The sequence below is a fragment of the Miscanthus floridulus genome, unplaced genomic scaffold (assembly GCF_019320115.1).
Source record: "Miscanthus floridulus cultivar M001 unplaced genomic scaffold, ASM1932011v1 fs_279_2_3, whole genome shotgun sequence".
NCBI classification, from domain to species: Eukaryota; Viridiplantae; Streptophyta; class Magnoliopsida; order Poales; family Poaceae; genus Miscanthus; species Miscanthus floridulus.
In genome coordinates, this window is record NW_027096512.1 from 14,260 (window position 1) to 38,604 (window position 24,345).

The following is a 24,345-nucleotide window of genomic DNA, read 5'->3' on the forward strand; positions in this document are numbered from 1 at the left end:
CGTCATCATAAAAATAATCACAACCTGCGAGTGTTACAGTCCTTAACCGCCAATTTTCTTCTCGTGTCAGCTATTCGATCGATTTTTCCCGTCTGGCTGTTGGCCCGCTGGATCATCGGTGTTGCCAACCCATGGATCCAGTGGGCTAACATTGGCTGCTCCCGAAGCGGCACACTTGGAACTGTCTGAGTAAGACCGGCATGTTCCACCTTAAATTACTGATAAACTTTCTCTCCTTGTCAATTGCAGGTCAAATTGACTGGCACGCCCTCGGGAGGAATTCACAGGATCGACTGGTCCTGCGTTGAAGCCAAGCGGATCTCCAGCCTTACTCCGTCAAGCAGATCCTTCCAGCTTGCTGTGTGCTCAGCGCATTGACATGTTTTTACGCCGACAATATGTATAGCAAAAATGGAGAACATCGGTGCAGGATAGAGTCTACAAAGTAAAAAAAACTATTACTTTCCCCATTCAACTTTTTATTACCTTGTATACTTTAGTTACTAATAAGCAATAACAAAAGGAAACTTGACACCCTCAAACATCTTTTTTTTTTTCTGAAATGCAATCATGAATCATCATCTAGTGAGTTCATCTGTCTGTCAAGCTCCTCATCAGCCTTCTTCAGAAAAACATCCCAGCCACTCCCCTCTCCCCAATCAAGCATATCATACGGCACTGCTGTCATCAATCCTGGCCTCACTGCACCCTGCTGCATGACCACCCGAAACTCCAGCTCAGGCCCTCTCCCCTCCTCCTCAAGCTCCTCCCAAGTAAACAGCAACGGCAAGGTATAACCACCCCATGGATTGAAATCTATCAGCTTGAGCCGCCCATCTGTCCTCACATACACATCAAACGTATAATTGTTTGAAGCAAACTGTTGCTCAATCACTTCATCAAAGAAAGCCTCGATTTTCGGTTGCACCTCAGAACTCCATCCAGCCAGTGATGGGTAGTAAGCTGATGGGTCTCTCTGGGACACAGCAACCAGCTTCCTCTCCCGAACGAAACATCGGAACTCTGACTCAGGGCATAGGCCTGGGTGCCACTTGCGGAGGGCGAGGTAGTATTGGAACCCATCATCCACCCAAGTATTCTCGTTACGTTCTTCTGTTGCAGCTTCAACATCACAGTCCTCATCATTTGTCTTGCCTTCCTCCTCACCTATCTTGCTTGAATTGAACTCCATTGGTGCCTTCCCTGCCATGAGTCTCATCGGCATTTGGTCGAGCCACTTCCTCGGCACCGGCACTAACTTTTTGGGCATTCCGTCGAGCACCCTCCGGGCGCACGAAATCCTCGCATGATTGTCTCGCAGAGGCGAGGTCGTGGGCCACACAATCGGAGGAGCGGAGCAGCATGGCAACCTCGGCGAAGCACGTGCACTGAGTCGTGCCATCGGCAGACATGAAGGTGGCACCCTTGGGCGCGCTCCAGTTAAGCTTGGGGAGCGCGGCGCCGCCTAGCTCGGCGATGGCGGCGTCGATGGCCGCCTCCAGCTCCGAGAATTCCGGGCGGAGCGGGTGGTCGGCGTCGGGGTCGAAGACGTCTTCGTTGCTGGAGCCGAAGAAGAAGTCGGAGTTGAGGAGGGAGACCGGGTCGGGGTGGTGCGCGTGGATGGGCGCGAAGGGCTGGCGGCCGGAGGTTATCGCGGGGAGGAGAAACGGGAGCGGCTCGTCGTCAGTGTCGGCGTCGGCGTCGGCGTCGAGGTCGGGGTAGGCCGGCTGGCCGACTAGGTACCGGACGAAGGCGGCGGGGAGCGGGATGATGACGGTGCGGATGGAGTGGCGGCGGAAGGCCGGGTACCACTCGTGCATCTGGCACCGGAGCAGCTCCTCGAGAAGCATCTCCTCTGCTTCTCTGCGAGTCGCGCGGCTTCTCCGTGGCTGTGGGTGTAGCTCGCCGAGTCTCCGTGCTCCTCGTCGGTTCGGCTTCGTCTTTGCTTGGCTGCCGTCCGGCGGTCGTTCGGCGGCTTCGTCTCAACTTTCTCCACACGTATCGCAGTTACTCACAGGAAGAACATAGCCCAAATAAGGCCCAGATTAGGAGAAATAAGCCCAGTATAACACAAGAATAGAGTCTGATTCATCAATACAAACACTATTTTTAGTGCAAATTTAACAACCATTTCACTTAAATATTTTGTATAGCGCTCATGCTCCAAACAACCAAAATAACCTCCATCAAAAGCCGCGATTACAGCACATCAATATGCACAGTTTGAACCAAAAGGAACGGTTAACCACATTCACCCCAACTTATTAAACACACACACACACACACATTCACCCCAAAAGAACAAAATAGCCTTCCCACGTAGCAACAATTAGAGTCCTAGAAGAAATATCGGACGGGCACATATCATCAATGTCACTAGGAAGGAGAAAGTTGAAAAAGAATCAATGTTTAAACTAATTCTACAAGTTGGAAATGAGAAATATCGAAACTACCTTTAACAAAATGGTATAGGTGTAGCCAGTGAAACAGTGCTTCCCGTATGAGCATTATTCGTTGTCACTTGTGTTTCTACAATACCACTATTTTCGTCATGCTTCGGAGTGTTGTTGAGTCTTTTGTTCGTCTTTCATTACCAGGTCTACATGGTGTAAGGGTGAGATTTATACATTTTTGCTAATATATAATCAGGGTTTTAAATCTTCAGCTACAGTTGCCGCTATCTCCGTATGTAGCTAATTGAGGAAGGTCTAATTTGCTCCCATTTACAGTTTAGCCGCTATAGCATGATTTAGACAGTGGATAACTGACTGTAGAATAGTTTAAAGCGCTAGCAGGCAGCCACTGAATACTACCACGTCGATGCGGAGACTCCCAAGATTCGATACAAGCCTAACCAAACCTAGTAGGATAGTGCACGAACATTGGTTCATCGTCTTCTAAGATCCAATCCAGGATGTTGAAAACTTGAAATCTAGCATTGTCCTGGACTCCTAATCCTATCCAAGTCTTCAACGATCAACATGTATTAATTCAGATTAGCTTTTTTTCCTTCCATTTCTCTATGAAATCATGTTGATAATTTGACCATATTTCATTATCGATTCTAATATATTTTTTTTTCTTTCTCCTCGATCATGAGCTGACTTAAGGTAGCAAACGAGCCGAACCGAACATTTAACTTGTTAGAATAAAGACCAAGAACAATATGCATGACTCATGTAGTCCTTATAGATGTATCCATATTACTAGGTTTTAACTGTTTTTATTGTGCCACAATGTTAAGACCAGTTGGTTTTTAACTAGAGGTACTGCACCCGTTTTAAATTTTAAGTTGTTTTAATAACTTTTCTAAACACATATGTTTTCGGTTCTAAATTGTAAGATATTTTGGTTTTTTCCTGTGTATATCTAAGTACATATAGAAAAATCAAAATGCCTATATAATTTGAAACAGATGGAGTAATTTTATTATGTATATCTAATAAATTTATAGAAAAACTACACAATTTGATAAAGATGGAGTAGCAAATTGAAAAACATCCATCTCGAGCCCAACCGTCCTCGTTTCCGTCTCCTTCCTCATGTTCCTCCCTTCCGTTCGCCGCCGCTGTCGCTGCATCCGTCGCCTTCACACAGCGTGCGCTCGCTCCCTCTCTCTCTCTCTCTCTCTCTATATATATATATATATATATATATATATATATATCTCCCTCCCTCCCTCTCTGTATGCGACGACTGGGTGGGCTACCGCCGCCGCCACCCTACGCCAGGTGCCGAGGCCGTCGCCTATCTCTTCCCCGGCGAAGAGCGCCCACCAGGTCCCATTACTAGATCCGCCCCTGATGCAGACCGCAAGGAGGCTAGCGTCTTGGAGCCTCCAACGACGCCTACTCCTTCCCTCTCAGGCTCAGGCCCCAAGCATCCCAACAGCGGCAGCCTTCCTCCACTCCCACGCCACCAGCTTCGGTACACATTGCTTGTATCCATTGTTCCCGCTTATATAGATAGATCCTAAAATCTCGTAGTTCACCAGGGTACAAGCAGGTGCGCGAAGAGGAAAAGAGCAAATTGGTTGGCAACGTTTTCAGCAGCGTGGCTTCCAGCTACGACCTCATGAACGATGTCATGAGCGTCGGACTGCATAGGCTGTGGAAGGACAGGTTGCTGCTGCTTACTCTTTCCGTTTCTTTTATCTTCACAATCCAACCAACTCCCTTTATCACTCAAACTCTGTTTCTTTTCTTTCAGGCTTATTTCCAAGTTGAATCCCTTTCCGGGGATGAAGCATCTCGATGTGGCTGGTGGAACAGGCAATGCACATCCATCCCCTTCCCTCATTGCTTTCAGCTGCACGATGGAAATAACAAACACAAACTTTTACCAGTAACGTAAACATTATTAATTCTATCTGAATAATCTTCAATTCAATCTATCTATATAATCAGTATATATTGGTAGTTAGTCCTTCTGAGAGCCCAGCATTGTTTCCGTACAAATGTTAATCAATGCTACCATAGTCCTTTCAGTTGCTACCATGTGTCTTGTTTATGCTTCTTGTTTTCTGCTTTCTGCTGACAGGAGCCAGTTTAGTTCACTTCATTTTGCCAAAAATTTCAAAGATTCTCCGTCACATCGAATCTTTAGACGCATGCATAAAGCATTAAATATAAATAAAAAATAAAACTAATTACACAGTTTAGACGAAATCTACGAGACAAATCTTTTAAGCCTAATTAGACTATAATTGGACACTAATTACTAAATAACAACAAAAATGCTACAGTAGCATTTCGCCAAAAAAATTGCCAACCAAACAGGCCCCAGGTTCTATTGCCAGGAGTTCTTGTACTGGCAGAAATTTGTAGTAGGAAAAAAAATTCAATGACTGTTGATGTCATTTTTATGACTTCAGGCGATGTTGCTTTTCATGTACTGGAAAGAATTAAGAGCGTGGGTCACAGAGCTATGCAGGGTACTCTTACTGAAACCGAAGAAGACACCCACATTTACGTCTGTGACATTAATCCAAATATGCTAAATGTTGGGAAAAAGCGTGCTGCAGAAAGAGGTCTCAAGCATCAACTTTGTAATATAGTTTGTCGTCTCTATCTCAAGTGTGGATTATGTTGTTCAACAGTTGATTTTTATTTTCAGGGCATAGCGAAGAACATTGTCTTAGCTGGATACAAGGAGATGCAGAAGCTCTGAGTTTTGAGGATGGATCTATGGATGGTTACACTATCGCATTTGGGATCAGAAATGTGACGCACATTGAGAAATCTCTATCAGAAGCTTACAGGTTGGCTAATTTAGAAACCTAACAGCTATTATTGCCCATGTTTCAAGTATGTCGCGAGCTGGATGTCCCCACTGTCTCAAGCGAACAGGGCGTTGCTCTATTTTTCATGCGCCGTATCCTTGGATTAAGTTTTTCGTCTTCATGTGCAGTATCATGGATTAAGCTTTTCATGTTCTACCATGTTTGCTTAGTTGATGGATCTGAAATTTCATTACTGTCACATTAATTGGCATATTTCAAGTCTTTTTGCTTAGTTTATGGTCCTAAAATCTTATTGCTGTCACATCAATTGTCTTGTTTCAGGGTTCTAAAGCGAGGGGGCAGGTTCCTATGCTTGGAGTTGAGTCATGTGGATGTCCCTGTTTTTAAAGACATGTAGGTTTCGTCAATCATGCCTTTAATATTCTTCTTCATGCAAGATAGAAAAGATAAAGTTAAACAACAAAAGACATGGGCTACAATGTTTTCAACTATCTCACAGTTAGTTTCCAAAAAGTCACAATTCGTGCCAACCATGTTGACAAATTGCCACCAGCACTGTGTTAAACAATGTTCAAGGGTTTCCGAAAGTGATCGTTTTTTCCTGTCTATTAATGTCAATGGAAAAGGGCAGTGATGTAGTTCTTTTGTTCCTTGAAAAAATATTTGCTAATGTTGCCCTTGCCTAGGGCCTTGTGTGAACAGTGTGAGCTTTTCTTTTCTCTCATCGGCAGTGGAAGAAAGTAGAACAAGTGTTATGTCCTACAATATCTTTTTTCTGTTCTCTTTCAATTTTGCTGCCTTTTTTTTCAGCTATGATGTTTACTCGTTTTCTGTGATTCCGACTATTGGAGAGCTGGTTGCTGGTGATCGGCAGTCGTATCAATACTTGGTTGAGAGCATCCGTCGGTTTCCAAATCAGGTAATGATGCTGTGAATTAATAGCACTTTTGTTTGTTATCGACAAACATGAACATATGATTACATTCTTTTTGGCATTTTCTACTTCAAACATCTTTGGGTTTATGCAAGATTAATTAGTACCTTGCAAAACGGGCAGTGTTTTTGCTGGGATAGATGTTAAGCTAGAAGACGGGTGAGTGACTTACATGCTGACCAGATTTGTACCTTTGCAGGAAAAGTTTGCTCAGATGATTCAGGAAGCCGGATTCCAGAGGGTGGAATATGAGAACCTCATGGGTGGTGTAGTTGCCATTCATTCTGGACTGAAACTGTAAGCTGAATCATGCGACGTGCAACGTGCATTTGATTCCTCAGAGTGTGGTTCTTTAAAATGTAATGAACGATAGCTAGATGCAGCCTACTTCGTTCTCTAAATAAGTTTTTATGTGCTTGACTATGGTCCCATTCAATAGAAAAGAGCCAAACTATTGTACTGCTTGGCTGTGCAACTTGTCTAGAGATGATGTGGCTTGGCTTAAAGCCAAGTTTACTGGCCTTGCTCTAAAAAGTGCTACATGCCTGCTGCCTGCCTAGTGGATTCGTTGCTATCAGATTAGAATAATATGTTGTGCTTTGTGCCTTTGTATTTCCAACACTTTAACAACACTGCTTTGTGCTTTGTGCCTTTCTTTTTTGATCTGAGCTGCTAAATTATCTCTGCAGATGCAGACCCCAGTGGCACGCGAGCCGGGAAGGCGTACTGGCTTGAATTTATACGATTGCAAAAACTGTGGGGGAAGGGTGCTTGAGTTGGAAAGTGATGGCAACGTTTTCTTCAAGTGTGAGCACCACGATCAGCATGTCAGTGTTTTGCTTTCTTTGTTCAATGTTTTTCGCCGTCTCTATGAGAGAATATAGAGTCCATTCTTTATGTAAGTGCTTATTCCCTTGTTTTTTAAATGCAGGACGGAGGTAGTTGCCCCTTCTTCATCTGGGGCATCGACAAGTATAGGAAATTCCTTCGAAGACATTATCCAAATGATGAAACAGTGGGCGCCTCTCTTCCAGCGACAAGTGTGACAAGTAATCCAGGTGCAGGAACTGGAACATCAGTTCAGCAGGGATTTTCCAGATCCAACCAGCAGGCTGGCCTCCCCAGGGCCAACCTAGATCCATCTTTCCAGCGTGCGGATGTTGTTACACAGAGGCAGCTGAACGAATCGATAATGAAGGTTCGACAGGACACCGATGCCAAATATGGCTATGTCCATGAAGCAGCACCTCCAGGTACATGCTGCATTGTTTGGCAATTGCATGGTTTGCATGCCTGTTCTTTCTTTGGAAACAGGGGCAATTTTGCAAGCATTAGGGGCAATGATGCAATTACCTCAATGTTAATGTTTGTTGATATTTTTGTCAGGTGTTCCCTTGGCCAAAGTAGAAGACCTCAGTGGTTTGGCCAAAGTAGAAGACCTTAGTGGTTTGGCCAAAGTATCAGACCTCAGTGGTTTGGCCAAAGAATCATACGTCAAGGCGGAGGTCAAGGCTCTAGACACAAGACTTCGGAAGCGGTATAAGCGCTTGGGCACTGCTATTCACAAACTTCAATCCCAGGTAGAAGAAAATAATGAGATTTCATTTAGGAGAGATGTCTTCCTGAGTGTGGGTACTATTGCCGTTGCCATGGTCGTTTGTTTTCTGCTGATTTGGTACTTTGGAAAATAAATTGATCAATATCAGTCTGCTAGTCTGCTGCTGGCTGCTCTTATTAAGACCACTCACTATTGCTGCTGGCTGCTTTTGTTAAACAAGTAAGACCACTTTGTTATTGTTAAACAATTGAACATCTTAATTGTCTGAGGTGTTAGCATGATGCTGCTAATTGATCTGAATGAATTATGTTATGCACTAAATTCTACGTTCACTTAGGCGTCAAATAACCACTTACCTGCTAAAACATGCATTTTGGGGTAAAACTGCCGGCATAGTAACCCGAGTCCTGTTTTAGAGATAAACATCCTTTTGTTTGCCCTAACATCCGTTTTATTGCTCTAGCATCCTCAACTTCCATCGTTGGAACCTGAGTACCATTTTATTTTCAACATCCTCCTAGGTATAAAAACATCCATTTTAGAGGCAAACCTCAACTAGGTTGCAACATCCAATTTACAACCAGCCATCCACTTTTTTGTGCAAACTTTCATTTCAGGGAAAAACTTCCATCCTGGTTGCAAACATCCATTATAGAAACAAAACATCCATTGGGAAAACATCCATTTTAACAGAACTCATGTGTCCAAACTTTCATTTTATCGGCAGAAATTTATTTTAGAAGCAGATGTGTGCAAACATCCGTTTATGTGTCAATGAACTTAAATTTATTTTAGAAGCAGATGTGTGCAAACATAACTTTTTGAATCCATTTTTGAATCTGCACAGTCAAGCACATAAATTTCAGTCCATCGACACATAAACGGATGTTTGCACACATCTGCTTCTAAAATAAATTTCTGTCGATAAAATAGAAGTTTGGACGCATGAGTTCTGTTAAAATGTATGTTTTCCCAATGGATGTTTTGTTTCTATAATGGATGTTTACAGCTAGGATGGAAGTTTTCCCCTAAAATAGAAGTTTGCACAAAAAAGTGGATGACTGGTTGTAAATTGGATGTTTGCAACCTAGTTGAGGTTTACCTCTAAAATAGATGTTTTTATACCTAGGAGGATGTTGAAAATAAAATGGGACTCAGGTTCCAACGATGGAAGTTGAGGATGCTAGGGCAACAAAGTGGATGTTAGGGCAAACAAAAGGATGTTTGTCTCTAAAACGGGACTCGGGTTACTATGCCGACAGTTTTACCCCAAAATACATGTTTTAGCAGGTAAGTGGTTGTTTGACGCCTAATTGAACGTAGAATTTAGTGCATAACATAATTCATTCAGATCAATCAACAGCATTATGCTAACGCATCAGACAATTAAGATGTTCAATTGTGTAACAATAACAAAGTGGTCTTAATTGTTTAACAAAAGCAGCCAGCAGCAATAGTGAATGGTCTTAATAAGAGCAGCCAGCAGCAGACTGATACTGATCAATCTATTTTTCAAAGTACCAAATTAGCAGAAAACAAACGACCATGGCAATGGCAATAGTACCCACACTCAGGAAGACATCTCTCCTAAATGAAGTCTCATTATTTTCTTCTACCTGGGATTGAAGTTTGTGAATAGCAGTGCCCAAGCGCTTATACCGCTTCCGAAGTCTTGTGTCTAGAGCCTTGACCTCCGCCACTGAGGTCTGATACTTTGGCCAAACCACTGAGGTCTGATACTTTGGCCAAGGGAACAATATCAACAAACATTAACATTGAGGTAATTGCATCATTGCCCCTAATGCTGGCAAAATTGCCCCTGTTTCCAAAGAAAGAACAGGCATGCAAACCATGCAATTGCCAAACAATGCAGCATGTACCTGGAGGTGCTGCTTCATGGACATAGCCATATTTGGCATTGGTGTCCTGTTGAACCTTCATTATCGACTCGTTCAGCTGCCTCTGTGTAACAACATCCGCACGCTGGAAAGATGCATCTAGGTTGGCCCTGGGGAGGCCAGCCTGCTGGTTGGATCTAGAAAATCCCTGCTGAACTGATGTTCCAGTTCCTGCACCTGGATTACTTGTCACACTTGTCGCTGGAAGAGAGGCGCCCACTGTTTCATCATTTAGATAATGTCTTCGAAGGAATTTCCTATACTTGTCGATGCCCCAGATGAAGAAGGGGCAACTACCTCCGTCCTGCATTTCAAAAACAAGGGAATAAGCACTTACATAAAGAATGGACTCTATATTCTCTCATAGAGACGGCGAAAAACATTGAACAAAAAAGCAAAACACTGACATGCTGATCGTGGTGCTCACACTTGAAGAAAACGTTGCCATCACTTTCCAACTCAAGCACCCTTCCCCCACAGTTTTTGCAATCGTATAAATTCAAGCCAGTACGCCTTCCTGGCTCGCGCGCCACTGGGGTCTGCATCTGCAGAGATAATTTAGCAGCTCAGATCAAAAAAGAAAGGCACAAAGCACAAAGCAGTGTTGTTAAAGTGTTGGAAATACAAAGGTACAAAGCACAACATATTATTCTAATCTGATAGCAACAAATCCACTAGGCAGGCAGCAGGCATGTAGCACTTTTTAGAGCAAGGCCAGTAAACTTGGCTTTAAGCCAAGCCACATCATCTCTAGACAAGTTGCACAGCCAAGCAGTACAATAGTTTGGCTCTTTTCTATTGAATGGGACCACAGTCAAGCACATAAATTTGTTCATGCTGCTTATAATAAGTAGTATTTGTATACACAAAATAAATTCTATGAGCATGTGTGTTTTATACTGTTAATCTGCCATTGATACTTGTCTTTCTACAGCACCACTATTTTCTTCATGCTGCCGAGTCTTGTTGAGTCTTTGGCTACCAGGCCTACATGGTGCAAGGGTGGGATTTGTACATTTTTTTATTGATATATAACCAGGGTTTTAAATCTTCTACAGCTGCAGCTAGCTCCGTATGTAGCTGTTTGAGGAAGGTATAGGTATTTGCTTCCATTACAATTTAGCCGCTATAGCGTGATTTAGTCAAAAATTAGCTATTTGAGGATGAGGAAGGTCAAGGTATTTGCTCCCATTTACAATTGAGCCGCTATAGAATGGTTTAGCCAACGATTAGCTAATTGAGAAGACAGGTCGCTAAATGCCATAGGCCACGATTCAAAACACCGGCTAGAACTGATTTGTTCCTTTTGTTTCCCTATGCGCGAGTTCACAGTACTACTGATTGCTTCGTTCAATCATTCATCATGGTCTAGTTAGTGCTCATCATGCAATGAGATTGGCTCTCGGCAGGTGTTTAGACTGGTCACAAATAAAATACATCCGCCTTATTAGATCAGGTGTTTTGACTGAATTCGCAGCATACCTGCACTCCCCGGCAGGTGTTTTCACGGTTAAAGCTCTGCTTCACCTGCACCTGATACAGCAGAATGCAGACGGGCGTTTTCTCTACCGAGTGCAGGTATTCTGCACCTGGTCAGCAGAATTCGGTTTTCTCTAGCACTGCACAGTGCAGGTATGCTGCGAATTCAGAGCATGCCAAAGCATCTTCAGCTTCCATGCTCAGCGAATCACTTCGAGACCAACAGTTTGCTGCCACACGAACAGGCACTTCACTTAACAGAGCAATTCAGCAATCGTTTTCTCCCGTCAAAGATTAAAAAGAATTCTCTACAACGACATCAATGTTCAGCTTTGCTGGCATCGCAATTTCGCTTAAACAGTTGCTGCCAGATACTTCTCCTTTTTACCATTCATTATCTTCCTGGATCAACCAGAGTTTACAGGTATTGATCCAGACAAAGGACCATACATGACTCAAAGTAGCCAAATCAAACCTTACTCTTCTGGTCTTCGATTTTCTGGAACGACGTGAACCACCGCTTCCAGGAAGCGTCTCCCTGCTGCTCAATCCATGACAAGAAGCAACTGTCCAAGAGGCAGAACATGTTCTCATACAAGAGCTGATACCGCACGGGGATGAAGCGGAAGTTTGCGATTTGCACAGCAGGCCAGATGGTTCCACCTAACACCAGAGCGGGAATGAAGTCCCTTTTCACATCTTCCTTCACCTGCTCTACGCTCCTTCCTTGACCGAGACCAACATATGAGAAGAACAGGAGGAGGTCTAATGGTTCAAAGAGGAAACCATCTGCGGCAACTTTTGAGGCAACAAATTTGAACGTATTAGGCTGAAATCTCCGCCGGATGAAGCGGTCCAGGTATTCATACCTATACAACAAAACCAAAGCCTTAGTGACAGATATTGATGCAAGCAACATCTCATATAACAGCTCAATTGACAATAGTTCGTATTGTTTACTCCTAAAAATAAAGAGACAACTGCTTTCATCTGCAAATCACTAAATTTATAAATCATCCATACCACAAAATCTTAACTGCCTTTTGCAAATGAACAACAAAGTGCAGCAGATAAGTGAGGAGATTGTGGAATCAAAATTCATCACAAATGAATAAGTCAAGGTGGGAATGAATAGGACTGCAGGAGTTTGTTCCCACAGCAGATATCTTATTAGATTATTTCTCTGTCCAAAAATGAAAACCTGTATGGTCATATTGTTTATCTGCATTTTTATATAGCAGAACATAGTCCAGTGGTGAACTACTAACTGTCCAAAACATAGCATCGTTACAGCACGTGACCTGGTGGAAATCAAATCAATGTTGAAGTGGACTACTGAGCATACAAATGCCAACTGTGAAGTACAGCCCAAGATACTTCTACTCTTAATTAAAGTTGATGCTTGCCCCTTGTGGAAAGTCAACTGCCTGACCACATAACTAAATAGAGGGGCAAAATTCGGTGAGACAAGAACCACTTGTGCACTCATGTTGTCATGAATGGATTTATGTGCTGTTGGTAATATTATATTGTGATTTACTATATTGAAAGAAACACATACATTTGTATAAATGCTTGCATCCATTGGCTCTTTCAATTACACCAGTAGTCAATAACCATAGTAGTAAATATCCAGGTTTCCAATGAACCTGTTAAATCTAGAAAGTACCCCAGCGTATTCAAGCAAATCATGTGTTCTTAGATCTATTCAATTTCAAGCAGTCACCAAGTTCTTATTGATAATATGACACCATGAACTGCCACTCATACTATCACCTAGATACCTAAAATGGAGAACATCAGTGCAGAGTTGGGATTACATCCTCTTATCTTCTTTATTATCCTACAATTTTATTATTTTATCTTAGTGTGTTACTGTGTTTGTTGTTCTGTATTTGCCTTTCATCTGTGATGTGTGGTGACTGTGAGACTGGGAGCGTAGGATTATGGTTACAGCTTACAAGTTTTTAATTGTTAATAATTGGAAGACATGAACCTATGATTCTAAAGAAGAGATACATATAAACAGGTAGACGTAACGATGTGATAAAATACAGGGAACTAACCAGTAATGTCCAACTGGACCAACAAAAGCAAATCCGAAGGAGCTTGTGATGCCCACCCTCCTCCAATCAACTTTAAAGTCTTTATTGTCTTTATTATCTTTATCCTGTAAAAGGAAACGGAGTTTTGTTGAATGGGGTAACAATGAAGTCGAAGAATGAAGAAATTAGGGGTAGACAGCCAAACAAAGAATAATAGATAGACTGCCCATGGAGGCACAGATAGTTTATATGAGGTCCCCAAGACCAAACGAAATGCCAGTCAGGATTCCTTGAATTTCCAATCTCGTATCTGAACAAATACACCATGAACAGCAATAAATATCTTGTTTCAACTAACTGGCCAATACATAGCAAACATAATCAGCCCTTGAGTTGCACCGCACTGACTTTATTTGTAGAAAAAACATAACAAATGAACTCTAGCTACAAGTAATTCAAAGGCTGGTTCGCTGCTTAGAAAGAAGCCAAGCATGTTATGTAAATCACATATTAATGATAATCAAATCAAGCTCACAATGCTGGCTATGCAAACAGAGTTGAAAGAACAAACATGCACATCTTAAGCTAACACAACCAGACAAATGACTAACCATTACTATCAGAAAGAAATGAAAAGTGTAACTCTATCAGCACGTATTAACAGAATACAAGGAAGCCCACCCCCACTTTATTTTGTCATACCCATCAAAATGGACAGCAAACTATAACCGCCCTGAAGGCCACAGCAACCAAAAGGTTGACAATAAATCACATGGACGGAACATTAACCTGATTTGCAGAATAAGGAATTTAGCACGCAAACCTCCATCTTTTGAAAGGGGGGAGGGAGGTGGCTTCAACATGTCATTCCATTACCCACTTACTCCTCTTAAGTCACAAAACAAAGGCTCCAATACCACCCCAAATGGAGTGACATCAGACATCACTGACGATTCAGACCTCCTATCCCATGTCTGACGTATTGTCACAAGAGGACTATCAGTTTCATATAAGTTGTCACTAACAGCACCACAGAAGTCTATAGATATCCACAACAATAGATAGATTTGACAAGACTCTTGGCATTAGAAACGAAGAATATTTAACATATCAATGTGTTCCCCACCAAACCCCTAGTTTCCTTGGCTGGTAACCACACACAAGCCGAAGAAACAAGGCACAAATCCAGGCATTATCCGCACATTCAGAGTTGACTGGCTTGACACTGATTGAGGTTACCGATCAAACCCACAGCTCCTCCGAGCCGATAAAACATCACAACCCCTAGGCATCAACAACGGGTTATTCTCTATGATATATGCTAGGTCACAACAGCACGCAAAAGTTCAAGGAACAACCAGGTCCGGGGCAAGAATAGGAACAGCTCGCAAAATCCCGACCCGGTCCAGGAACCGGCGGAGGAATCCGCGTATCACGAGCACGGACCGGGAAGGGAGCGGTAATAGGATGGCCGATTGGGGCTGTTGCTGCTGCTACCTCAGGGGGGCTGCTGGCGTGGCCGCGGCGGTCGGGGCGGGTGGAGTAGTGGGTGACGGCCTGGGCGCCGATGTCGCCGAGGCACCAGAGGATGCCGGAGCTGACGACCTGCGTGCGCACCGGGTGCGTGGCCAGGCACTGCTGGTACCACCGCCATAGCCGCCGCATCCCCACCGGCGTAGCGAAGAGGTGGAGATGAGAGACAGACCACCGCGGCCCGCGGGGAAGGAGAAGAAAGGAAGGAAGTGTGCGCGTTCCTCCCTCGCTTTTATTTATTTCTGTTTTGCGATTTTTTTTCTCCAAAAATCGGATCATAGGTTAGGTGGTTTTTATAGGTACCTGAAGCCAGCACAACCAGACGAAGGGAATATTCAAAGTTTTTGAAAAGAAAAAGGCGCAAAAGGGTCAGCCATTTGATGGTGTGATTGGTTGGCTGGTGACATTTTTTTTGGACAGCTTGTACATAAGTATAAATGTTAAAAAAATAACCATGTATACTGATTTGATTTTGGTGTACAGGAGATATAGAGGTCCATCGGGCCGGATGAGGGTCAGGCCGGCACGGCACATCGTGTCTCCCGGGCCGTGCCGAGGCAGGCATCGTGCCTGACCTACGGCCCAAGCACGGCCTGTTGGGCCGTTTTTCGGGCCGTGCCAGCCCACGAAGCACGGCGAAAATAGCAGGTCGTGCCGCCCCACGGCCCACAGAATGCAACGGCCAAAGAGGGACAGAGAGAGGGGAAGCGGACGCTCGAGGCCAACCGTCGGCGCGCTCGAATCCGGCTGCGTGGGGTGCGGGCACGCGATGGGGGGTGGCGCCGGTCGTCGGCACGCTCGAGGTCGGTCGCGCGGGGGCGTTGAGGAGGAGGGCGGCCGCCGACACACTCGAGTCGGTGCTGGGGGCGTGAAGGAGGCGTCCGGTGATGCAGGAGACATGGAGGAGGTGGTCGCCGGCGAGAGCACTGTGGGCTCACGAGAGGAGATGGTGTGGGAGACGCGGCGGAGGCGCGGGACGTGGGAGGAGCGAGACGAGCGAGAGCACCACGGGCTTGCGTCTCTCGTGTGGCGCAGGAAGGGAAGACTCACGCGACGTGAGGTGAACGCGTTGGAGACGGGGAGAGACAGGGGCGGCATGGGGGGTGGAGGGGATTGGGAAACCAAGTTAGGCTTCGTTTAGGAAAGACGAGGGTCGACGAGTATTGGGGCTCACCCCCCCGCCAGCCGTGGCATCAGACCCACGCTGGGGAGGGACGCACTTGGGTGGCTAAAACTGCATTTGGCAAGCTTGTGGTTTGGAATGTTCCCCCTGCTAAACCACGGGGGATAGAAAAATCCTCTGTTGGGGCCGGGAACGCTCCCTCGCGACATCGTCTCGCGACGCTCGCGTTAGAGGATAGAGGCGACCCTGGTGGCGCTCCCGCGCCTACACTCTAGTGACCCTGGGACGGGGATTGGGTGGCCCCCGTGGGTCAACCACATACACGCCTAGGTGAGCTCTCCCTTGGGTGGTGGTCCACGCTTGCCAAACGAGCCCTTAGGGTTATTGTGCACAGGAAGGCATGGGTAGTCACTGGGCCGCCACCAGGCCTGCCAATAAAACGCGGGCCGTGCTGTGCCAGCCCGCGTGTCTGGGATGTGGTCCAGGTATGGCCCTGTGCATCGGGACGTGTCGTGCTTGGGCTGGGCCAAAAAAACCGTGCTTTGGGCCGTGTCGTCGGGCTACGGGCTGTATGGACATATATGACAGGAGATGGTCATCGATTGTGTCCGTTGTAAAGCAAGAATTGCAAGATATAGCTGACGAAGCCTCATGGATAATAAGTCACTTTGTTTACAATTTAGACGGACGTTTCAATCCTCATGATCAGTGTTTTTTATGTTTTTCAACATGATCTTGTTCGTTATCTTAAAAAAAAAAGATGTACCTTTGTTTAAAGACGTTAAAAATCTGGTACCGTCTCCGTCCAAAAAAAATGTGTTTATTGAAAATAGTATGAACATTTATATCTTTATACTTTTATTAGGTACCATGCCCGTGCGTTGCTATGGGACAACTAAATCTTTTGTACTAAAAACACATGGATCGCACGATAAGATAACAATACTGTTAAATTAAATACCGACGTTAAAGTGACATTTAATTCAAAAAGCAAAGTTCGTGAAATTAACACAGTCACGGAAAGCGCGGCGTCGCATGCTCACAAACTCTATTGTATAGACTTTTTCGTGATATGGCTAAGATAATATTTTATATCGGCAGAAAGAATTCTCTGATATCTATTTCTTTCATGTGCCAATAAATTCATGAATAAGTCCCGCTGCATCTCTATATAATTCTGTACACACAGGTTCGAGTATATATGTAAATATTAGTGCATGTCACATGAAGAATACTGCGTGTCTTAAAAAATCTCTCATAAAAATTTAAAACAAAGTATGTTATACTCACCGTATAAATATGTGTGGCTTTAGGACTATTCCACACAGACATATATTGTAGAATAAGGTATCAACTTGAGTGTCTGTTCCAAGATGTTGAATTAGGTATTGTAATTCTTAATTTCGACGCATTTTCAGGTTAAGACAACCCATTGTGACACTTTTCTTAGTGGTGTATAATTTTATGGTGCACCTCTTGACTATCTGAGTAAGGACAAGTTAGCACGGTAAAGGCTCAGAAAAGCTGCTGAGAATGTCAATATTGAGTTTTCCTCCACTATGCATACTAAAACATATGTCCCCGTTTATCATTGCCGATGCTTTTGATGCAAAGCAATTCAATATTACCATGACCAGATATAAGTTTGAGTCTCTTATGAGCAATCTCATCCTTTATGTGATCTGCCTCAAGGATATTGGCAGGACGATGGATCCATGTTGAAATATCGCACCAAAAAATAGTCACGTTTTGTCCTCGATTTATTTCCCATGAATACATGCGGGTACTATAATAACACTAACTACACCAAATAAAAGATTAGAGAGAATTTGCATTGCCTTCAGAAGAATTTATTTATTAAGTTATTTGAACTCTACATGTAGTTTTAAAATATCTATTTGCATGTCTTACCTTGTATCCTAATTCGAAATTTTCTAGTTTAATTAGAATATGGGGAAAGAATTCAAAATGAACAGACCCAATGGCAATTTCAGTAAGAAACAGCAAGCGAGGGCGATGAAACACGTGAGCGTGAAACCAAATGAAAGGAGAAAAAAATGTCCCTTTTGTAAATACAAAGAGAAGAAGTAATTAAATGTAGGTAGATTTGGCAAGGTTCTCAGAAATGCAAAGATGTTCCTTTTGTCTTAATTCTTTTTCCTTCTGTGTTAATTCTCTTTTCTTTTGCTCGTTGCCATGTATGCTGGTGCATGCAAACATGTAATGTATATATGGATAGCACAATAATTTTCTACTTTCTATTTTGCCATGATTTTTCTATCACATGATAGGCAATATTTAATTAAGGAGAATCGCACCAAAGGACGCAGCATGCGGGAGATGTCGTGGGATCGCAGGCGTGGGCAGACGGACGAACCAAAACAAATGTTGCATAAAAAAATATCCACACTTTGTTCTTTTTAGTTGTAGGAGATCCCATGAATACATGCGGGTACTATGATAACACTAACTACACCAAATAAAAGATTAGAGAGAATTTGCATTGCCTCCAGAAGAATTTATTTATGAAGTTCTTTGGACTCTATAGGTAGTTTTGAAATATCTGTTTGCATGTCTTACCTCGTATCCTAATTCAAAATTTTATAGTTTAATTAGAATATGGGGAAATGATTCAAAATGAACAGACCCAAGGGCAATTTCACCAAAAAATAAAAGCGAGGACGATGGAACACGTGAGCGTGAAACCAAATGAAAGAAGAAAAAAGCTGTCTATTTTGTAAATGCAAAGAGGGGAAGTAATTAAATGTAGACAGATTTGACAACGTTCTCAGAAATGCAAAGAGGTTTCTTTTGTCTTAATTCTCTTTCCTTCTGTGTTAATTCTCTTTCCTTTTGCTCGTTGCCATGTAGGCTAGTGCATGCAAACGTGCAATATGTATATGGATAGCACAATAATTTTCTACTTCCTATTTTGCCGTGATTCCTCTATCACATGACAGGCAATATTCAATCAAGGAGAATCGCACCAAAGGACGCGGCATACGGGAGATGTCATGGGATCGCATGCGTGGGCAGACGGACGAACCAAAATAAATATCGCACCAAAAAATATCCACACTTTGTTCTTTTTAGTTGTAGGAGATTAAATAGATATATAATAAAAACATTTTTTATAATCAATCAAATGGTATTTAGTATTTAGTATGCACCATAATTATTGATCATTTCTATATATACTTTATCAAATTTCAAATCGGTTGGCTCATTAAAACGAGAATTACATTTATTTGGAACAATGAGCAACTTTGAGTTCATTCCAATAATTTTCGTTTTGGTTTTTGCAAATTTTCAAACAAAATCTCACACATTTAAATTGGATTAAAAAAACAACCTATATCAAATATGTCAGAAATTATGGTTTGTATGGTCTCTTTGCCCTCATTTTTGCCCATGTTGCAGATAAAATATCATCAATGCTTGTGAAGAGAAACGAATACATAATTCCACACCGACACATTTCAACTCTCGTTTATGCTCTAATTGTTGTCATTGTTCTAACTTCATTTCTCCTCCTCTAACCACATTGGCTTCGATACTAGGCCACTGGATCTTGTTTCTCTTTCTTTGTATGATGATTTACAAGGCCTATTTGGCAAAAGATCTCAGAGCAGGTTCCAAGCTAAATTCAAGAGAAACTTTATCGAACAATTTTTCATTGAGAGATGATTTTGTGTGCTAATTCTATCATTCTATGAATTGATTCTCTGAAATAAATTAGAGTGAAAAAACAGTAGCATCTCTTAATTTACTCCATGTACTGTAGCAGTTTTATGCATATAGCCTGCTTTAGAGAAAAAAAAAACACTTTTCAGTACCAACGCAAAAATCACTTTTGTCAGAGAATGACTTTCCACCAAGAAGAATCACTTGTCTTAGGTCTTGTTTAGTTCTTTCTCCTAAAGTTTAGTCCCTATCTCCATCGGAAGTTTGGACACATGTACGGAGTATTAAATATAGACTAAAAAATAATTAATTGTACATATTACGACTAATTTATGAGATAATTTTTAAGCCTAATTAATCCATGATTTGACAAGGTGGTGCTACAATAAAGCTACAGTAACATGTGCTAATGATTGATTAATTTGGTTTAATAAATTCGTCTTACGGATTACTGAGGACTTCTGTAATTTATTTTATTATTACTATCCGAATACTTTCATGTGACATCTCGACGTGACACCCCTAAACATTAGACCTTGAATTTAAAAAAATCCTTAGCGAATCCCTTTGCACAGAGAAACGGGAGCATGAGGAGCTCAACCTTATTGCTTCTGATGCTTGGGATAAAAGCTGAAGAGGTGAAATAAGACCATGTTTGGATCCATTTGTTATGGCTCCTAAACTTTTGCCGCTAAACTTTAGTCCTTACTTGGATGTTTAGAGCCATGGCAAAAAAAAATTAGGCTAAAAGTATAAAATGGGGTGTCATGCACACCCTCCAATGCTTTTAGTTCAGTTTGAGGTGTAAATGGACTAAACTTTAGCCTCCCTTTAGCTCATTTTTAGCCTACTTGTTTAGATTTATTTGCCAAAAAAAAAGACTAAAAGTGCAAGGTAAAAGTTTTGCCGTGGCACGGCAGCCATTTGCTTGTGCCATGACCGATTAATTCTTTCTTTTCTGACGTCACTTGGATTCCATTTATTCTGTTCGTTGGATAACAGAACGGAGATAAGGATGAGAAAGTGTAAAGTTGGAAGGATTAGACGACAGTTGGATGCAATAATTCCAAGCCGCCTTCTTCGATTTTGTGCGCACGGCTGCGCCACCTGCAACAATCCCACGGATCTTACAATTAGTTTTTTGTGATGTTCCTTGAAAGTTAGTTAATGCGCTGAGTGCTTAGCTTACTTCCGATGACCACCTGCTTTGTGATGTTCCTTTTCAAAGTTGGAAGGTTGAACAACCTGCATCCGAGATGCTCTACAGTCAGCATTCCAAGCCCCTTCAAAGCTGAAAAGATTGAACCTCTGCATCAGATGACTAATGCTGAGTTTGGACCAATCTGTGGCAAACTGAGCCTGAAAATATATGAGTATTAAAAATGAAATATTATTCCATTTTGAAACGGTGTCTCCAGCTGCTATCTTGGACTTTATATTAAGATCTCTACCTGCGAGAGATTTTCTAAAATTGATTTGATTCTTCCTTGAACGGAATTTCTTAGGATATATTACCATAAGAATTGGTCAAAAAAGCCCGGTCTTCCACTTAGAATCATTATACAGCTCTTGGAGCGCATCCGTGGCCTGGGAAGGTGTGCATGCTCGCCACGTGGGCATAGCGCCATGCTTGCAGCGGACTGTCACGTGCTGCATTGCGACGCTTGCTAGTCCGTTGCCAGGTGGGAGATCCACGTACTCATGTAGAAACACCATCCCCTCCTCTAGAACAGCGATGGATCTATGATTTATTTCAGTTAAGGATATGCCGGCCAAAAAAAGTATATATATTTCGATAAAACCATTTAATAAATCAGTAACAATTGTAAAATTTGCACAATAATTTGATACACATGTACTAATAGTATGATAACTATTAAATTCAAAGATTAAATTGAATACATCAATAAATTATAATATAATAAATAGTTAAAACAAGACATTGACGGTTCAAAATATAGGTATAATGGGAAATGTTTGCAGTAGCCGCCGGTGCCTTCTAATTTGGTGTATGATTCTCAAAAAGATATGCAATGTCTCTGCTTCTCTTTATACGTACAAAACACAATGTCAAACAATTAAATAAATTGCACTTGCACGGATTAAATCAGCAGTCCTCCTCACGTGTGATTACACAAATGCTCACATGATATATATTGAATTGTTGCAATCTCGGTCGTGTTTGATGTTAGACGAATCCCTGATCTCGCTGCACATGGAATGATACTCAATGATATTAGCAATGGTTGACAACCAAAATTGTTCATTTTGTGAAGTTGTCAAAATATGAAATAGACTACACCATTGCGTTTCTCTCGTTGAGACAGTAAAAAAACATATATGGAAAGTCTAATTCGGAGTCCGGATGAAGAAGTTATGCCCCCGGAACGATGATTCGTTGTGGGGAGTTCCGACCCAAGTCAGGAGTTCCGACTGTCGGAAGTTCCGACGGGTGTCGGGACTTTCGGGAAGCCTGAAGAAACCTGCTCGGGTGTCTAGGGTTATCTTTACTTCAGGAGTTCCGACAAAAGTCAGAAGTTCCGACTGTTAGGAGTTCCAACCCAAGTCGATCTGGCCTTTTGAATTACGATCCGAACTGTTCCAAACTCGTGGGAAACTTAGAAAATAAGGGTTGGAAAGGTTTCCTACTGGGATAAGACCAACCCCCTCTATATATATGAGAGGATCATGACCGATTGAGTTCCCATCTATCCAATCGTCATACAAACCAATCTATCAACTCCTTTTGCCCTAATTCCCCTCTCTCAACCCCTCTTGCTGTTCGCTGAGTTTCCTGATGAGATTCAGTGGCATCCTAGGCGTCCTTGCTGGTCCTAGGAGATCCTCCACGTGCTCCTCCCTGACGGGTCTTCCAAGGATAAGTTTATGAGCTTTTCCGACCGAGAACATGCTCTACATCGGTCTCATCGGTCTCTAGATCGGTTTGATCGATTACGCCGCGTTCTTGCTGCGTTGTAGGTTGTGTGCAACCTCTTTGGGCGTCCAAAGCCCTGCTAATGTGTTGGCTTGGGGTCATCTTCAACGTCAACATACTTTTTGGCGACTCCGCTGGGCAGAGCGAAGCGAATCAAGAATCAATCTACTAGCAACATGGGAGGCGACGATGGTGCTGCCACCGACAAGGGTGACAAGACCAGCCCCTTCAATGAGGCTAACATGATCTTTCCTCAAAATATGGACGAGCTTCTAGATGAGTTACGCCAGAAGCTACAAGCCAAGCTCGATGTCAATGTCAAGGCTTTCTTGGAGAGCTATACCAAGAATCGGCACGACAAGGTTATTCAATTTCGTGAACCCGCCTACGGCGATGCTACTACTTCCGCATCTTTAGGCGCCAGGGAGAAGGGAGATGGAAAAGCTAAGTATGATGAGTAGGTAAATACTGATGCTTATCCTACTCATGCCAATTTTGCTCAGATGTTGATAGAGGAAAGGAAATTGCATAATAATAATTTTTAGCATCTTTCTAATCTACTTCAAGCACGTATGGATAAGTTAGAGGGCAAGACAACCGATTGTGATCAATCGGGTGCCATGCAAAAACCTCAATTCGGTATGCCTTTGATTTTTTATGAAAATCAAACCTCACACGCTTCCGCAAGCCAATTTCAATCGGCCCCTTCGGCATCTAAAACCGATAAGGCCGGTAACCTGGTGCTAGCACATCTACACGTATAGGTGCTGGTGCACAAAGTTCGGGTCGAGCTCTTCAACCGATTATGGAGCATCAACAAATAGAGCTTAGATGGGGCATAATGTTGTACCAAACCCACCGAAGTCACCTAGTCCACTTTCTACATTTAATGTTACTCCTAATGCTCCTATTACCGATTTTGATAATGCTTTGAATCGGTTTAAGGATGAATTGGCTAAATCTCTTGATAGTAGTTTAGGAGTGCAACTTAAATCTAGTAGGAATACTTATCAAAAGCCATACCCTTCTACTTATGATTTCATGAAAACACCTGATGGGTGAAGGGTACCTGACTTTCAAAAATTTAGTGGTGATGATAGTAAATCAACCATAGAGCATATTAGCATGTTTCTTGTACAATTGGGTAAAGCTAGTGCTTATGATTTTATGTAAGTTCATAATTTTCCTTTATCTCTTACTGGCATAGCTTTTGTATGGTTTACTTCATTACCATCTGATTCTATTGGTTCATGGGCTGAATTAGAAGAGAAATTTCATAATCACTTTTATAGCGGAGCTCATGAAACTAGATTGTCTCACCTTGCATCGGTTCGTCAAGGGCATGATGAGTCTGTCCATGATTTTTTCAAACGATTTAGAGAGATTAAGAACTGATGTTTCCATTTAAATATTTCTAAAAGAGATTTAACTAATTTATGCTTTGCTAGTTTTTGTTCTAGTATTAGAGAAAAGCTTGAGCATTATGAGTTTCACAATGTTAATCAACTTATACAAAAGGTTGTTTCAATTGAATTGCGCCTTAAAAAGTCTCGTGATGCTTATAAATCTCATCATCAGAATATGCATTTTGTTGGTGATTGTTCTGATGATTTTGATGATAATAATAAAGAATGTTTACCTGCTGAAATTAAATGGCCAACAGAGAATAAATTGGTTACTTGTCCTTCTCTCAAGCTGATTCATAAAAATTAGAATGAGGAAATGAAATTTACTTTTGATTTCTCTAAATGTGACTGTATCTTTGATGAATTGTTTAAATTCGGTTATATTAGAATCAATTATACATTGCATTCAGCTGATGAGTTAAAGAGAAGGGCTTATTGCAAATATCATAATTCTTTTTCTCATGCCACTAATGATTGCAATGTTTTTCATCGGCAGGTCCAATCGGCC

The 24,345-nt window shown here is 42.3% G+C and overlaps 4 protein-coding genes across 6 annotated transcripts; 2 read left to right on the forward strand and 2 right to left on the reverse strand.

Moving 5' to 3' along the window:
• Window positions 1-488: 488 nt before the first annotated feature.
• Window positions 489-1,974, reverse strand: LOC136531119 (uncharacterized). Its single transcript, XM_066523836.1, is given in 2 exon segments — window positions 489-1,184; window positions 1,186-1,974. Coding segments are annotated over 2 exon segments (1,281 nt in total). The 5' UTR covers window positions 1,851-1,974; the 3' UTR covers window positions 489-568.
• Window positions 1,975-3,519: 1,545 nt separating this feature from the next.
• Window positions 3,520-9,207, forward strand: LOC136531117 (2-methoxy-6-polyprenyl-1,4-benzoquinol methylase, mitochondrial-like). 3 transcript variants are annotated; one of them, XM_066523832.1, is made up of 11 exons: window positions 3,520-3,927; window positions 3,995-4,121; window positions 4,210-4,271; window positions 4,874-5,029; window positions 5,116-5,260; window positions 5,564-5,635; window positions 6,053-6,161; window positions 6,376-6,473; window positions 6,866-7,003; window positions 7,108-7,429; window positions 7,563-9,207. In XM_066523832.1, exons 1-9 carry the CDS (start codon window positions 3,543-3,545, stop codon window positions 6,909-6,911), a joined length of 1,200 nt encoding a protein of 399 aa, XP_066379929.1. In that variant the 5' UTR covers window positions 3,520-3,542; the 3' UTR covers window positions 6,912-7,003; window positions 7,108-7,429; window positions 7,563-9,207. The 3 variants fall into 3 exon arrangements, with proteins under 3 accessions (XP_066379929.1, XP_066379930.1, XP_066379931.1); XM_066523833.1 differs by having other exon boundaries at window positions 6,872-7,003; XM_066523834.1 differs by lacking the exons at window positions 7,108-7,429; window positions 7,563-9,207 and having other exon boundaries at window positions 6,376-6,535; window positions 6,866-6,965.
• Window positions 9,208-11,365: 2,158 nt separating this feature from the next.
• On the reverse strand, window positions 11,366-14,943 carry LOC136531116 (uncharacterized). Its single transcript, XM_066523831.1, has 3 exons — window positions 14,654-14,943; window positions 13,178-13,281; window positions 11,366-11,980 (listed from the first exon to the last, which is right to left on the reverse strand). Exons 1-3 carry the CDS (start codon window positions 14,819-14,821, stop codon window positions 11,581-11,583), a joined length of 672 nt encoding a protein of 223 aa, XP_066379928.1. The 5' UTR covers window positions 14,822-14,943; the 3' UTR covers window positions 11,366-11,580.
• Window positions 14,944-15,458: 515 nt separating this feature from the next.
• Window positions 15,459-15,830, forward strand: LOC136531115 (uncharacterized). The gene has a single exon (XM_066523829.1). The coding sequence runs from the start codon at window positions 15,459-15,461 to the stop codon at window positions 15,828-15,830; it is 372 nt and encodes a 123-aa protein (XP_066379926.1).
• The last annotated feature ends 8,515 nt before the right edge of the window (window positions 15,831-24,345 follow it).

What these genes read in the sequence shown, in the direction of transcription:
- LOC136531117 (XM_066523832.1), top strand. Translation starts at nt 3,543, where the DNA reads ATGTTCCTCCCTTCCGTTCGCCGCCGCTGTCGCTGCATCCGTCGCCTT. An exon ending in CATAGGCTGTGGAAGGACAG is followed by an intron (nt 4,122 to 4,209) that starts GTTGCTGCTGCT and finishes CTTTTCTTTCAG; the next exon opens with GCTTATTTCCAAGTTGAATC. An exon ending in AAAGCGTGCTGCAGAAAGAG is followed by an intron (nt 5,030 to 5,115) that starts GTCTCAAGCATC and finishes TTTTATTTTCAG; the next exon opens with GGCATAGCGAAGAACATTGT.
- LOC136531116 (XM_066523831.1), bottom strand. Translation starts at nt 14,821, where the DNA reads ATGCGGCGGCTATGGCGGTGGTACCAGCAGTGCCTGGCCACGCACCCG. An exon ending in ACGCCAGCAGCCCCCCTGAG is followed by an intron (nt 13,282 to 14,653) that starts GTAGCAGCAGCA and finishes TTCCTTTTACAG; the next exon opens with GATAAAGATAATAAAGACAA. An exon ending in GGTCCAGTTGGACATTACTG is followed by an intron (nt 11,981 to 13,177) that starts GTTAGTTCCCTG and finishes TTTGTTGTATAG; the next exon opens with GTATGAATACCTGGACCGCT.
- LOC136531115 (XM_066523829.1), top strand. Translation starts at nt 15,459, where the DNA reads ATGGGGGGTGGCGCCGGTCGTCGGCACGCTCGAGGTCGGTCGCGCGGG.